The following is a 14,668-nucleotide window of genomic DNA, read 5'->3' on the forward strand; positions in this document are numbered from 1 at the left end:
AGCTAGTAGGTCCATGTAAAGCCACATGTTCCTAATCATGGTTTCCAGAGATGATTATGCTCCATCAATCGTTAATCATTCTTATCACATTAATGTGTTGGATTGAATGGTCAAGAAGTTGAAATGCGAAAGATCCAATAAGAACTCGACGTCTTGAATTTTCACAATACAAAACCTTTGAAATTTTTGTTAAAAATAAGTAGGCGCAACCCAAGAATTAGAATGAGCTAGTATAAACAATTTTTCTTTTTTTACTATTTAGACAATTTGTTTTCAAATGATCTAGCATTTATATTTTTTTTTATTCTATTCAATTTCATTTTAGAGACTACTTGCTACTTCAATTTATAGGTGGCTCCAGATTTTTTTCAATAAAATTTTGTAAGAAAATAAACTTTACCAATAAATTTAGTGTATTATTTACGAATTTTGATCCTAGAAAATACTTATTTTTATTGTAATGTTTCTATTTTAGTTCTTATCAATACAAATCGTTAGAAGTAATAAATTATCAATTTTCTTATTATTCTTTTAATCTATTAAGATAATGTCTTTTAATATTTTCCTAACACTCATGTCTCACTTCATATTTTATTAGTAAAATGAATAAACATATATTTATGTAATTCACTTTTCGCAATTTGTAATAAAAAAACTAATATTTATTAATTCTTAGCTTATCAAATAGCTATTATATATATATAAAGAATGTATTACACAAAATATTAACCACTTTTAGACTTACTAAAATATCAGTACACAAAATTATTTTATAAAAAATATTATAAAGAATGTATTGATCATATTTTCTATAGAACCTTTTTATGCGGATCAAATCATATGTTACAAAATGCAATTTTGACTTTAAATCTTTATCAAATAAAAAATATCCTAGTTGTATATCAATTGCTATTCGACTATCTTAAATTAAAGAAAAAGAAGGATTGGTGCAACGAAAATACCATTTTATAGAGTCCACTTACGTACCACTAATGTGGCAAAATAAAATATTTTTAAAGATAACAATACATTTATTAAAACTATTATTTGTTGAAATTTACATACCTTTTTTCAATTCTTTATTTAATGTATAAAAATTGTAACTGATCGTTAGTTATTTTTTACTATTTATAAATTTCTCAAATAGGATTGGACCTAGAGAATTATTGAGATTCCTCCTCTACTTCCTTCGGTCGATTTGCACTTCAGTTCCTCTCCCTACAAACTCCTTCTTCTCCTATACTTGTTTTACTCATCGGTCTTCATGAAATCCGATGCTCAAGTCAAATTTAGTATTTGATACTCGGTATTCTGAATACTATGTAATGACGTACCTAGTTCTTAGAATATGTGTTATTTATATTATTTTAGTGAATTTTTCTTATTGGGGCATATTAGAGAGTTTTGGTCATGTTTAATAGTGTATTACCTAACTCTTAATTGTTGATTAGCCTAACTAACTCTGTTTAAGCGTAATTGGATTTGTAGTGTCGTTCGACATAGTAACTGTGACCAAGACATGGTCTTGATTATACGAACCCTACCAATACAATAAAATTAATATGTTTTAACTTTTTTCCATATAAAAAGTTTCTTTGATTTTTACTCCTTCGAATTTTAAACTATTGATTTTGGTCCATAAAATGAACAAACTTAGTTTCCATTAATATTTTTTTATTTCCTGTAAATTATGAAATTAATAGTATCAATCCTAAAGCTTATTTTAAAATAGGTAAATAATATGTTATTTGGAGATATCAATATTAAATATAACACAAACATTAATAAATTTATCTGAAATGATCTAATAATGTTACATTAAACAAATAAGTTGTTAATGAGTATTACATCGAATAGGAATTACAAGGCAAACCCTTTATTTTTCAAGAATTTTAAACTAAAGAATATTTTTTTATCAATATTAAAATCAAAATTTGTTAATTTTAAGTAAAAAATTTAAGTCTAATAATAATGAACATTATAAAAATTGGTACCTTTTCCCCACTCATCTTTATGGTTTAATTATTATATTTTCTACCAGTAAAAAGAAAGACAAAGACTGGTGAGAGAGAAAAGGCAGTGGTTCTTCCATTTAACAATGATACTAATTAAGATTGTTTTTTTGAAATGTTTCTTCTACCTTGCTTGGTGTGCACTGCTGTTCCCACTCCCAATGAAAAATTTGAAATGCCAATTTTTGTAGATTTTGGAAATTTCAAATTTGGTCCTCCCATATGTAAAACAGTACAAGTTGGTGAAATACTACTGAAAGTAAAGTGACCCTTCTAAGATTTTGGTTTTGTTCTTAGCTCACAAGTCAGAACTAGAAGAGTCTATTCTTCAATTCCAAATTTTTTATTCACTAATGAGTTTATCTTTTTTATTTGAAGGAAGACAAAAAACTCAATGACCCTTTTTTCTAGACAGTGTAATGAGAAAGGGAATGTTGAGCTGATCATTTTTTTATCACAATAAGGGGTTTGATTTGTGCTTTGCAGGATCAAGTCTGTTCCTTTTATCTAATGAACAGTGGTGATGATGATGGAAATAACATGCATGATGATTAGCTGATGGCTTTTATCTTTTGCTTTCAAGTGCCATCCTATGTTGGTGTGCGGAGCATCTGCAACATTGATTCCCTTAAAATCTGATCTGGCTTATTGTTTTTTTCTTCTGGACCAATTTTCACCCACCACTTCACATTTACTTGCTTTGTCTTTGTGAGTGCTGGTTATCAAATCTCCATAGCTCAAAGAAATCGCTTTTTGTTAGAGTTAGAGTTGATTATTTTCTGTGTATTTTTTTGGGGAGAGGGGGGATACTGACCTGATATTGAGGTGCTTTCTGGGGAGCTTAGGAGATGCATGATATAGAATTGTAGATTTGTGTTGGGGTTAAGAAAAATGGGATCTCAAGGTGGGGCAGTTCAAGAGCCAAATACTACTACTAGTACTACCCCTTTGGTTAGGCAAGGATCCTTGTATAATCTGACCCTAGATGAGTTGCATAACCAGCTTGGGAATTTGGGGAAGCCACTTGGCAGCATGAATCTTGATGAGTTGCTGAAGAGTGTGTGGATTGCTGAAGTTCGTGGTGAGGCCCCGGGCTTGGACTTTGGTGGTGGTGATGCTGACATGCAAGATGGTCCTGCTGCTTCTGCTTCCTTTCTGAATCCTCAGGGAAGTCTAACTTTGTCAAGGGATCTAAGCAGGAAAACTGTTGATGAGGTGTGGAGAGACATGCAACTGAAGAAGGGTACTTGTAGGGATAAGAAAACCCAGGAAAGACAGCCTACAATGGGTGAGATGACTCTGGAGGACTTCTTGGTGAAGGCTGGAGTGGTTCCTGATTCAGATGGGGTTTCCTCACAGCATGGCCATTGGATGCAATACCAGCACCCTTCAGTGCAGCATCAGAATATGGTTGTTGGGGGTTATGTGGCTGGGCATGCCATTCAGCAGCCTTTCCACACTACGTTGAATCTAGTTTTGGATGCAGCATACTCTGAACCGGCTTCTTTAGTAGGAGCATTATCGGATACACAAACTCCCAGTCGAAAAAGGCTTGCCTCTGGTGATCTGGTGGAGAGAACTGTGGAGAGGAGGCACAAGAGAATGATTAAAAATAGAGAATCTGCTGCTCGATCTCGGGCAAGAAGACAGGTTACATTACATTTTTGTGTGTGTGTGTGTTTGCATGTGATGTTATTCTTTGAAATCTGCTTGTGTTTCTAATTTGATAAAGGTATCATCTCTGCCTGTGGACAGGCATACACACAAGAACTGGAGATTAAAGTTAAGCAATTAGAAGTGGAGAATGAAAGGCTTAGAAGACTGAATGTATGTTTGTAATTCTTACCTTTGCTTTGCCATTTTTATCTTTTTCTTGTTTAATGAAATATTTGCTTGTCACATCTCTTTATGGCCTGATAATGTTAATTTGCAGTATATAAGTATGACAATTCTAATCTTACAACAAACTGGTTTTGTAAAAATGAGTTAGACTTAAACTCCTTTTCTAACAAATTAACCATTCTTTTATTTAGAAAGGGAAAAATGATAATGGGAATTGGCTCAAAACTAATACTATGAATGTTGAAATTAGTTGAACTTCTAAGATAGACTGGTCTTTTATCGCTAATATGATTCTGCATTATTTTAATTGCATTTGGATCTACATTTTTGGTGTGTTTTACATGGAGAGAATGTTGACTAAAAATAAAATAGAAAATTTTGTGGGCTAACGTGTGTTTTTTCTCTTTCCTTACAACCATAATGTATCCTAATAGTAGTTGGTTCACAATGCAAAAGTTGCAGGAAACTCCATTGATTGGCCCTCTGAATATTTCATTTACTGTATCTGTCTTTTGTAATTGAGGCTAACTAACGAGGGAAGTCGTTGTGGGAAAGGTTGAAACAAAAGTACTTCGTGTTTATATGTGTACGTGCTTGTTTCCGGGGCATATTAATTGCAAATGTGTGTAGCACCTTTGTTAAATGCTTAGTTATAATCAAACATTGTACTGATTACAACATCTTCATGTTTCCCATTTTTATTGAGACAGTGATTGGATTTTTATGAGTGTTAGAATCTTACTGGTAGCATAGACATTAAAAGCTATAATATGTGGAATGCATCAAACTTTGGGGTTTATATCTGGTAATGAATAATCACAAGGTACAGTTAAATATTAGCTCAAAATATTTAAATTGCTTGAAAACATGGGACTAGGATATCTTCCTTTGCTTACATGAAGCAGATTGATAATTTCAAATGCTGAAGTTGGTATTGAACATTGGTTAAACTCAGCCAAAGCATCTAGTTTTGCTCTGGTATGCTGTGGCTAGATGGTTTTTTCCAGTTAACAAACCATTGTACTACTTGATGTGGACTTAGGCATCCCATAATACTTAAGTTCCTATCATTATGACACTCATATCATCTAATGGTGTGGCCATCCCAATAAATTGAATTTGTGAGAGAAACTTCATATGATTGTCCATAGTTTTATGTCTCTATTTTGGCCTCGACCCTTCTGTTAGTTTTTGAGATTATCCCGAGCTATTGGTTTCAATTTTTTCTTTACAACTTCACAAAACTTCAAGGAACCTTATGGGAAAACTTCAATGAAAAGCAGAGGTCCTAAAAATGTAAAACACAGGGAAGTAACTTCAATCTCAATCTTCTGGAGGATGAATTAGCTCACAACATTTTCCCCCCTCTGTAAAAATTGAAAAGTGTTGTACAGTTTTAAACACAGTACAAATATTATTGTTGTACTTAGATCTACAAGAGGATTACCTTATTGAAAACTGAAAGCAGTTCAGGGTAAATATCTATAAACATTTATAATCTATAGAACCTTCTTCTGGATCTTAGAACTTGAAGCAGGACATAACTCACTTGCCTTTCCCTGATAACTTGAACGTTTGGAATGGTTGTGTCCTTACAATATGATGATCAGATGATTTTTTCAATTGACACTTGAATAAAGAAAAAGAAAAAAATTGAATTATATAAGTTGATTTGAATTTATGGAAAAAAGTTTGGTTCATCTCATCTTATTTTCTTCTTGAATAAGTTCTAGTGAAAAGTTTATAACTTCATTAAATTTTGTTTTAGACTGTTCTTGTTTGTTTAGGATTTACCTGATTGAGAAGACTATTCAAATAGGGATGGCTAATGGTTTTCCTTGTTGCAGGAGATCGAGAAGGCATTGCCATCTGAGCCACCACCTGAGCCTAAGCAACAGCTACGCAGAACGAGTTCAGCCATCTTTTGATATCTTCATTGCAATGAATTCTCAATACTTTTTTTCATGCTATCACATCACATAGTTTTCATGTGCATTATACTGTTGACTCTTGACTCTGAGTTGTGGATAAAGTTGGGTGGCTATTTTTCTCCGGGTAGTTGGTTGTGATGCAATCAGTTCTCCCCAGCTTGCTCTATTCTACTAATGTTTTCCTCTTCTTTAAGTATATTTTGACAAGTTTGTCTTACAGTTTAAGCTGCACTATAAATATACTTTAATTTGGGATCCATTTATGTGAATTATGCAATTATATAATCACAGTGTACTCAGTTATGGCTTATAACTGCAGGACTAAATGCCTGTTTGATAAAGTTTATTAGCTGGAATAATATTTTATTAACATTCTCATAGAATTGAGAAATACAAGCCATTATTTTTTCAAATTAAGCTTAAACAAAACCAACAATTTGGTTTTCAATGGTGTAAAGTATCTTCATGGTCCTAGCTTTATGCCTGAATCATCCCACAAATCTTTTACAAATAAATTCTGCAATAGCCATGCTTGATGTTAGACCAGGTGACTCTATTCCGAAAAGATTAATAAGACCAGGTACTCCATGAATGTCCTCTCCCTGCACAAATGAAAATAGACCAAAGATGCCATTGTATAATTGAAATGTAGAAAATCAAACTACTCTCTCCATTCACAGTGGAATCTACCTTCAAAAGAATGAGTAGTTTGGATTGAAATTAAAAAGAATTATGACGGCATGTGTCAATTATTCATTCAGAAAACACTAAATGATCAGGCAGCTATATCCCAAAAGATGAACATGATTTTCAAATTGCAAAACTATAACTGCCTGCCTCCTTCCATCTTATTTGAAACATGAAGTAAAGTGACTTTATCTAGACAAAATCTATTAAGGATGTTATCTGAGTGACCTGAAATATTTTTCATGGAAACATGTGACATCCTTAATCAGCTTGTTCATTACAGTCAATAATGTCACATATTTTCATTCCCCTGACCCGATAGAAACTCATCATTATACCAGGTTGCCTCCTGGAACACTACAGTGCTAATTTATCCAAATCCATTACTGTGAAGTTACGTTAAGGAAAAATAAGGGTCTAGAACACCAATGCTTATTATCCATCTATTTTCAATAAAGATCAACAAACTAGTAGTTTTTAGCCAAAGCATATAAACCATATAACCAGAACCTTGTAGTTTCCAAAACAAGAATCATTAAGAGAAAAGCGTATGGTGTGAATGCAAGATAATCATGGAACCTGATGATTATACGCACGGTTTTATCGTGAAGTTAAAAAGTGATACTAGTTTCCCATGACGTAAAAAGATACACAAAATCTATGACATGTGTACTAGCCCTTGACACAAAAAGAAAAACAAATTATATGATGTGTAAAACATAGTTGTAGGACACCAATGCCAATCTTTTTCAATTATGATAAAATTGTAGCAAATGAAGTTTAGCATAAAGATATGTAACATAAGGTGGCATGACCAATGGGCTAATTTGGATTTTGGAGTTTACAAATTCATTCAGTCAAAATGAGAGAACTGGTACATAATGGACAATACTGCTACATATGGATGAAGTGCAGCATTGAATCTAACATCATGAACAATACTGCCTCTAATCAAGTTATGGGAAATTGTCAACATAGAGGTTGACTAACAATAAGAGAGTGTGAGAAAAAACCTGTATAACAAAATCAGCAGGCAGCTGTGAGGGTCCTGAAAGTTTAGGTCGGATCCCTGAATATCCAGCTACCAGAGAACCGTCCTTCAGATTTGGGAAGTACTTTCTTATCTCTGGATAAAATTGTTCAGCACGATTTGGATTTACCGAATAATCAAACCTAGGATTCGTTGTTACTTAAGTCAAATTCACATTTTTTTAAGTAATGAAAGAAAAGGGAGCATACATGGAAAACACACCATGAAAGAAAAGGGAGCATATGAACAAAAGTTTTACAACAACATAAGACCATATGCAGCTATAAAATAGCTCCAGTGAGGGAAAAATTTATGTAGTTTCATCAATAGGATAAGAATTAATAGATAATGCCTATTCTGAGTAGAGTGCAGAAGCTACCTTCCCCATGCTAAGAAACTTAAACGTGCCTCGTCAGGGAAAAGATAACACCAACCCAAGAACGTAAAGTCAAGTCTGAGTAGTATTATTTCAGCCCAAAAATATAAATCTGTACATACAACTACTTATTTTTAAATTTCCTTCTATGGTACACCTTCCACTCTCTCTCATTATTTCCCTGCCTAACAGAAAATGTTAGAAACTACAACATGATTTCATTATGCTTGCAACTAGCTAACAAAGAAAAAGATCTCATGACCATGACCTGTTGTTAGTTACTTAAAACATGCAGTAGAGTTGTTCAAGTACTTGGTACAATGCTATCGCAATAGTGGTAGGGTGAAAAATGCTCCAGGTGAGCATGTTTGACAAACTACAAATTAGAAATAATAAATATAAATCATGGAATTGAACCATTTCAGACACAAGCAGATGTTGCTATGGATTATGAGTTAGGAAGTAGGACATGCAATACAACCATATACTAAAATACATCAAAAGCATGCAAAAGACAGGAAGTACTTATTCTGAAAGCTTGAGATATCATCAACACTGTCAATCCATTCAACATTAGGGCCAAACTTGACCTGACCATTCAAGTCTATAGTAACATGCACTCCAATGCCACCATCCTCTGGTATAGGATATATCAAATGTCTAAAAGGAGAGGCTTTAGTATTAGATAATGTAAAGTAGCAACCCCGTGCATAGTAAGAAGAAGGAACAACTTCACTTTTTAGGCCACTAAATCTTTTTGCAAGGGCAAGGGCGCTTAGGCCAGTAGAGTTCACAACAAGTTTAGAAGTTAGCAGTAGTTCTGGATGCAAAATTGATGTCCCTTTCCATTCTTTAAGGCGGTCAGTTTCTGTCACATGGACACAGATATCATTTCCTTCGACATGGCCACCAATGACTGTTGAATTGTACGTGAATGTTGCTCCATGATTTTCAGCTTCCCCCTGGACGAGCATGAGGGTTCATATTCCTGTGAATATATCATTCTAACTCAAAATAAAAGCAATGAGTAATTACCAAAATCTTATTGTAAAATAGATAGATTCACAATGAATTTGGATGTCTTAATCCATCTTTAGAACATGGTAAAAGAAGCTAGAAATGCATACCACTAAAGAAAGCATTAATGAATGAGAGTCAACAATCCCAGTGAGAGGTGATAGTATTGCTTTCATGCATTGCAATTCAGGCTCCATTCTCATGGCATCAACACCATCCACCATCTTCAAACCACCAACCCCATTTTGAATCCCACAATTTAAAATATCACATAGCTTTGGAATCTCAGAAGATCGAGTAGCCACTATAAGCTTACCAATTTGTTTATGTGGAATATCATGCTTGGAACAATACTCATATAACATTTCTCTTCCCCTTACACAAAATACTGCCTGCAAAAAAGAGGCGACTGAATTATGGTCTACTCGAAAGGGGGCAAATCTGTAGTCTTTATTTTGGTTAGTTTCCAGGAAAATGAGTCAGCAAACAAAAAATCACTAGTTACTGTATGAATGTAATGATATGTTTTAGCGTTATAAACATTATTTTCACTTTGTATGGCATAAAGAATAGCTAAAAAGACCTAAACCAAGGTAACCAACGCACAGCAAACAGTTCACTCTTGGTAATTAAAATGAGGTTGAATATAAATCGTGTTTACTGCTACTACCATATAACATCAACTTTATTCAGCAAAACTAGAGCATAATGATTCATCATATGTTTTTACTTTTACCCAAATGTCGGAATATTTAACTAATGCATTCAATAGAAGTTCAAATGCAAAATTGCCATCTCTTAATCCATTGCCTCCCAATTGATCAACTCAAATGATGAAGCTTTGTAGGTCAATGAATGACTCAATCATTTGGGTCTCCAATACCCTTTATGCTCTTTTCACCTACTAACACATAACACCAAGATTTCAGCCCCTCCGTCAAGAGTACTACTGTTTGTGTGGCCACGAGGCTTATATGGACTGCATTTCTCAGCAATTTCAACGAAATCGAACCAAAGTACATAAAAATGACAACTTTGATTACAAGGGAGATACCAACCTTGAAAGAATTGGCAGGGTAATAAATACCAGCATGAATAACTTCACTGTTTCGGGAACTGGTCCCTGTTCCAAAGGTGGGGGCTGATTCTACGACCAACACTTCCCTGCCCTTAAGTGCTAGGGCTCTTGCCACAGCTATGCCAACCACACCAGCCCCTATCACTACGCACTCCACTCTCTCCTTTGGAACACTGTACCAGGTTGACCTATTGTTACTACTTCGGGGCTTGCTGCTCATGCTTCTCACCCAATTGCCAAATAAGTGTTTCTTCCATTTCATATGAACATCACCATTTCTTCTTGATGTTGATATGCATCCTTCAAACCTTTGAACTGCTTGTTTCAGCATTCTTCCAGCTTAGGTTGTTTCAACTCTCACCTTGTTTGTTTGTTTGATGTTTATTTGGTGGCAAAGAGAGGATGAAATCATGGATCAATTCACCATTAACAAAGGAGTTTTTGGAGAGAGTATCATCGAGAGAAGATCCGTGTTTAGAAATTGTATGGTATAATCGTTATAAGAAAATTGTAGCGCAAATATTATACACACGTAATTGATAATCTAAGATAAATTACCATTTCTTTTGCCTCCGAGTTTTAGGATAAAGAAATAATAGTTATTCTATTCATATTATATTGTTTTAGAGGTTTTACTAGCTAATGTTATATCATTGTATTTGAGACCCAGAAAATCTCATTATTAGACTAATGATATTAAATTGTGATTAATTAATTTTTTTAAAGTATGTTAAGAGAAAAAAAATGATAAGAACCTTATGTAAATAAGTTCTCTCAAACTAAAAAAACTAAAAAAACTTATAACAAGATGCAAAATTTAAGTTGAATTTGTTGACTCTCTTAAGGAACCATCCACATGTTGATCTATATATTGAGATTTAGATGATTTAAAATTCTATAAATTCTATTAAGATTTGTGTTTAGTAGAATCTTAGATATAATAGCTAAGAAATTGGATGTAGCTCTTGTGAACGAGTGAACTAGAATAAAAATTGTAACCTCATCTTTCAAGCAAATTTTAATTGGTTGATTTATTTTTTCCAGAATTCAAAATTATAATTGATTTTTTTTTTAAATATTTTAATTGGTTGATATTTTAAAGAACTTCATTCTAAACACATTTTTTAAAGAAAGTTTTAAAATTTTAATTCACCTCGTCTTGAACTTGGCCTATGTTGTTTACAATTTGTAGCAGAGTTGGTTCTTAAAATTTATTCAAGTTACGGTTTTATTTTTTTGAAAATGGTTGAGTTTAAGTTGTCTTTTGCTGAGAGTGTTTATTCTAACATACCACTTATGTTTGGAGGTGTAAAATGTCCTTTTTGGAAATTTAGAATGAAGATCTTTATTGAAGCAATTGATCGAGGTATTTGGGATGCAATTATGAATGGTCCTTATGTGCATACACATGTAATTGATAATAAACTTGTTGAAAAACCATGTGTTGCTTGATCTGAAGTTGAAAGTAAGAAAGCTTAATATGATAGTGTGGCAAAGAATATTATAACTTTTGAATTGAACTTGGATGACTACTCTCAAACTCAAAGGGTCTGACTACTCTGACAACTTATGCTCTTTTTGGAAAATTAAGAGAGCATGAACTTGAGATGAACATAGTGAATGAGCAAGAAAATGGAGAAAACAAAGTCAAAGGAATTGTGCTAAAATCATCAATCCAGAAAAAGAAGAATAGTGAGGAGGACTCTAATGAATGCAGTGACACTGAAACATTGAATCTGTTAACCAAAAAGTTCAACAAATATTTGAAAAAGAAAGGAAGGGATAAGGTTCAACTAGCTAAAAAGTACAATTTCAGAAAAATTTATTATGGTTCATCTAATTTTACCTGTTTTGGCTATGGTAAACAAGGACATATCAAGATAGAATGTCTAAATGTTTCAACCCAAGACAAAGGTTTTCATACGATAATTGAGAAAAATGGAAAAACTAGAAAAGCATATACAGTTTGGTAGGATAATGATGATTCCTCATCCAACTCTATTTCAAGGGAAGAAAAAGAAGAAAATTTGTGCTTGATGGCTAGGTATGAGTTTGCAACCAATAATGTAAGTTTTAGTTCTTCTAAAAATCACGAGAATTATAGTTAGTTGCTATATGCATTTAAAGAAACTCATGAGGAAACTAATAGATTGACTCTTTCAAACAATAGACTAAAATGATTAAACAATTGGTTGGAAAATAGAGTCAACACATTAGAAGAAGAGAAATGTTAAAACAAAATTAGAAAATCTAGAAATCATTTACAAAAACTCTTTTTGTAACTGCATTGAAACTAGTAAATCAGTCAATGGTTGTGAAAACCATGAAATACTACAAGGTAAAATTCACTATCTTATAAAAACTTTGTCTAACTTTTCAATGGGAAAAACAAACTTAAATGTGTTACTTGGATCACAAAACTATGTTTTTGATAAGGTTGATTTGGGATATAAGCCTATTTTTCATAATAAAGTAAAACAATTTACATGAAGAAAATTTTATTCCTATACACTTTTTCTACTTTCTATTTTATGTAAACACTACTTCTATACTCTTTTACAAAGATAAAAAGAAGGAAAAAGACTCTTCAAATTTGGGTTTAGGGTTTAGGGTTAAGCTTTTATATTCTTGTATTCGTGAAGTTACCCACTCTTAAGAAAACCTTTATTTCATATTCTCTTTGTGAGAATTACCTTTCTCATGAGCATAATTTTTCTCACACTTAATAGTTTTAGTGATAGATTCCTGGAGTATAATGATGAATAAATCACTCTTTTAATTAAGATTTATCTAATTGGATTTATTTGGGCTTTATTGTTATTTCTGTTAATTTTTGCTTTTATTTTGCTAGATGGTCTAATATTTTCCAAAGTAGATGGTCTCTTAGACGATCTAATAGAAGCATTTATTAGATGGGTTGAAGGAAGTTCTTGCCTATCCGAGTGGGTTCAATACGTGAAAGTCCAAGTTGTTTCTTTGAATCAAAATGAGAAACACAATCTGAGTAGAAAAAAATAAGAGAATAAAATCTACAATATCTCAAAAACAGAATTTGAAGCAAATCATCTGCGAAGATACGAAGAATCAAAGTTCGCAATAAAACTGGACATAAAATCCGAGAAATCTGAACAAGTTGAAAACTGGGAAACTGTAAAAAAAATATCTGAATTGAAATATATTTATGAGATACTTAGAGCAAAGAAACCTATAAAAAAGATACAAGCTTCAAGGAGAAATGATTAAGTTTCAGAGGTTGACATAGTGTGTTCGAAAAATAGAGCATCCTAGATCTTCTTAGTTTTCTTTATTTTCTTCATTGTAATTTTTTTGTTTGCCTTCATATGGAAGGTTAATTTCCTTTGGGTTGATTCTCTTGTAATTTCACAATGAATTCTAATGTTCTGTGTAATTTAAGTTTTGTTCTTGAATATCTTACTGTGCTAATGTTTGGTATTTTTCTAAGTTTAATTGTTGTTTTGGGAATTGTTTGTGAACGCATGTTGATAATTCAATTATGTCTTTAATTAAAAACTTATTTAATTTTCTGAACAATTTCTTGGACACATGATGCAAGAGGTAAAATATTAAAAAATTTATGAGTAGACGTATGAAGACGAGTAAGGTAAAGTTTTGAATACTGGCTTAATTAGATTTCATGTTGGATTCTTTGAGAGATGACTTGAGATCATCTAACCATAATTATACTATCACCTTCCCTCAACCTATCTTATCTTGATTGTACTTAGTGACAACAAAGAATACTTGAGTTCTAAATTTCAGGAGAGATTGAAAAGGATAACCATAAGGGATTTATGTAGTTTCCTTGTAACCAATTTTTTATTAGTAGAACCTCTTTGTGAACCAATATAATTGTACTCTTTTGTTTGTCTTTGTTTTGTTCTTATCTTTTAGATAGCTTAGATCATTTGCAAAGAAAAGTCTTGGAACTTCCTACTTCATATACGAACAATTAGATTTTTCACCAAAAATATCTCATTAAAATTATTTCCTCTCATCTATTTAAGGGATACTAGGATTATATATGTTGTATGTTTACATTAACTGACAAAATGTTTTTTTATAAATACTCTACTCATAGTAATAGTCAAAATAACGACCCTAAGGCTTGTTGAAAGTTAAAGAATTCTTATATGAAAATTTAACAACATAAATATTGAAATTCATATAGATGGGGTGTTAATTTAATAAGAACTAAAACAATACTTAGACACACTACTCTAACTACATATAGAATTTGTGTGAAGCTACACTTGAAGTTCTATCACTTCCATTACATGTGATACTAAAGTGAAATTAATTTTAATAAAAACTTTACAACAAATAACTTCAAGTAGAACACTTAATGTCATAGAGTTAGTTAATTGATCCCTGAGAATGGAAAAAGCAAGGACACCATAAATTGCAAGTGCACCTAAAACATGGTCAACAGCAAAGTAGTTCCCATGGAGTGACACCATGTGGCCCATAACAAATCAATCATTCAAAAAGGGTTTGTTGATTCATTCAAAGATAACACCTAAGTCATGCTACTAGGGCTTTGCTTGAAATGAGAAAGTACAAAACAAAAAAACACAGTCCTGCTTCTGTCCTATGATCAGTCAAAATTTAAAGAGTTTGAAAATTATTATATTTTTTTATATTCATGATAACTATGCATAGGTCATGTAAACTCAG

General features: G+C 32.5%; 2 protein-coding genes across 4 annotated transcripts; one reads left to right on the forward strand and one right to left on the reverse strand.

The window, feature by feature from the left end:
* The first annotated feature begins 2,124 nt into the window (after positions 1 to 2,124).
* Positions 2,125 to 6,111, forward strand: LOC137837114 (ABSCISIC ACID-INSENSITIVE 5-like protein 3). The gene is made up of 4 exons (XM_068645977.2): positions 2,125 to 2,271; positions 2,499 to 3,662; positions 3,768 to 3,839; positions 5,702 to 6,111. The coding sequence occupies exons 2-4, from the start codon at positions 2,904 to 2,906 to the stop codon at positions 5,780 to 5,782; spliced, it is 912 nt and encodes a 303-aa protein (XP_068502078.1). The 5' UTR covers positions 2,125 to 2,271; positions 2,499 to 2,903; the 3' UTR covers positions 5,783 to 6,111.
* On the reverse strand, positions 6,086 to 10,559 carry LOC137837112 (FAD-dependent oxidoreductase family protein). Of its 3 annotated transcripts, none has more exons than XM_068645974.1 (5): positions 9,954 to 10,559; positions 9,006 to 9,287; positions 8,404 to 8,840; positions 7,486 to 7,645; positions 6,086 to 6,387 (listed from the first exon to the last, which is right to left on the reverse strand). In XM_068645974.1, exons 1-5 carry the CDS (start codon positions 10,302 to 10,304, stop codon positions 6,274 to 6,276), a joined length of 1,344 nt encoding a protein of 447 aa, XP_068502075.1. In that variant the 5' UTR covers positions 10,305 to 10,559; the 3' UTR covers positions 6,086 to 6,273. The 3 variants fall into 3 exon arrangements, with proteins under 3 accessions (XP_068502075.1, XP_090157578.1, XP_090157579.1); XM_090301452.1 differs by having other exon boundaries at positions 8,404 to 8,866; positions 9,954 to 10,469; XM_090301453.1 differs by lacking the exon at positions 9,954 to 10,559 and having other exon boundaries at positions 8,404 to 8,882; positions 9,006 to 9,134.
* Between the last annotated feature and the right edge of the window lie 4,109 nt (positions 10,560 to 14,668).

Source organism: Phaseolus vulgaris, chromosome 4 (assembly GCF_051622355.1).
Source record: "Phaseolus vulgaris cultivar YP4 chromosome 4, ASM5162235v1, whole genome shotgun sequence".
Lineage (NCBI taxonomy): Eukaryota > Viridiplantae > Streptophyta > Magnoliopsida > Fabales > Fabaceae > Phaseolus > Phaseolus vulgaris.

Coding starts and splice junctions, on each gene's coding strand:
- LOC137837114 (XM_068645977.2), top strand. CDS start 2,904: ATGGGATCTCAAGGTGGGGCAGTTCAAGAGCCAAATACTACTACTAGT. Junction 3,663..3,767: donor GATCTCGGGCAAGAAGACAG/GTTACATTACAT, acceptor GCCTGTGGACAG/GCATACACACAAGAACTGGA. Junction 3,840..5,701: donor AAAGGCTTAGAAGACTGAAT/GTATGTTTGTAA, acceptor TCCTTGTTGCAG/GAGATCGAGAAGGCATTGCC.
- LOC137837112 (XM_068645974.1), bottom strand. CDS start 10,304: ATGCTGAAACAAGCAGTTCAAAGGTTTGAAGGATGCATATCAACATCA. Junction 8,841..9,005: donor CATTAATGCTTTCTTTAGTG/GTATGCATTTCT, acceptor ATGCTCGTCCAG/GGGGAAGCTGAAAATCATGG. Junction 7,646..8,403: donor ATCTCAAGCTTTCAGAATAA/GTACTTCCTGTC, acceptor AACGAATCCTAG/GTTTGATTATTCGGTAAATC.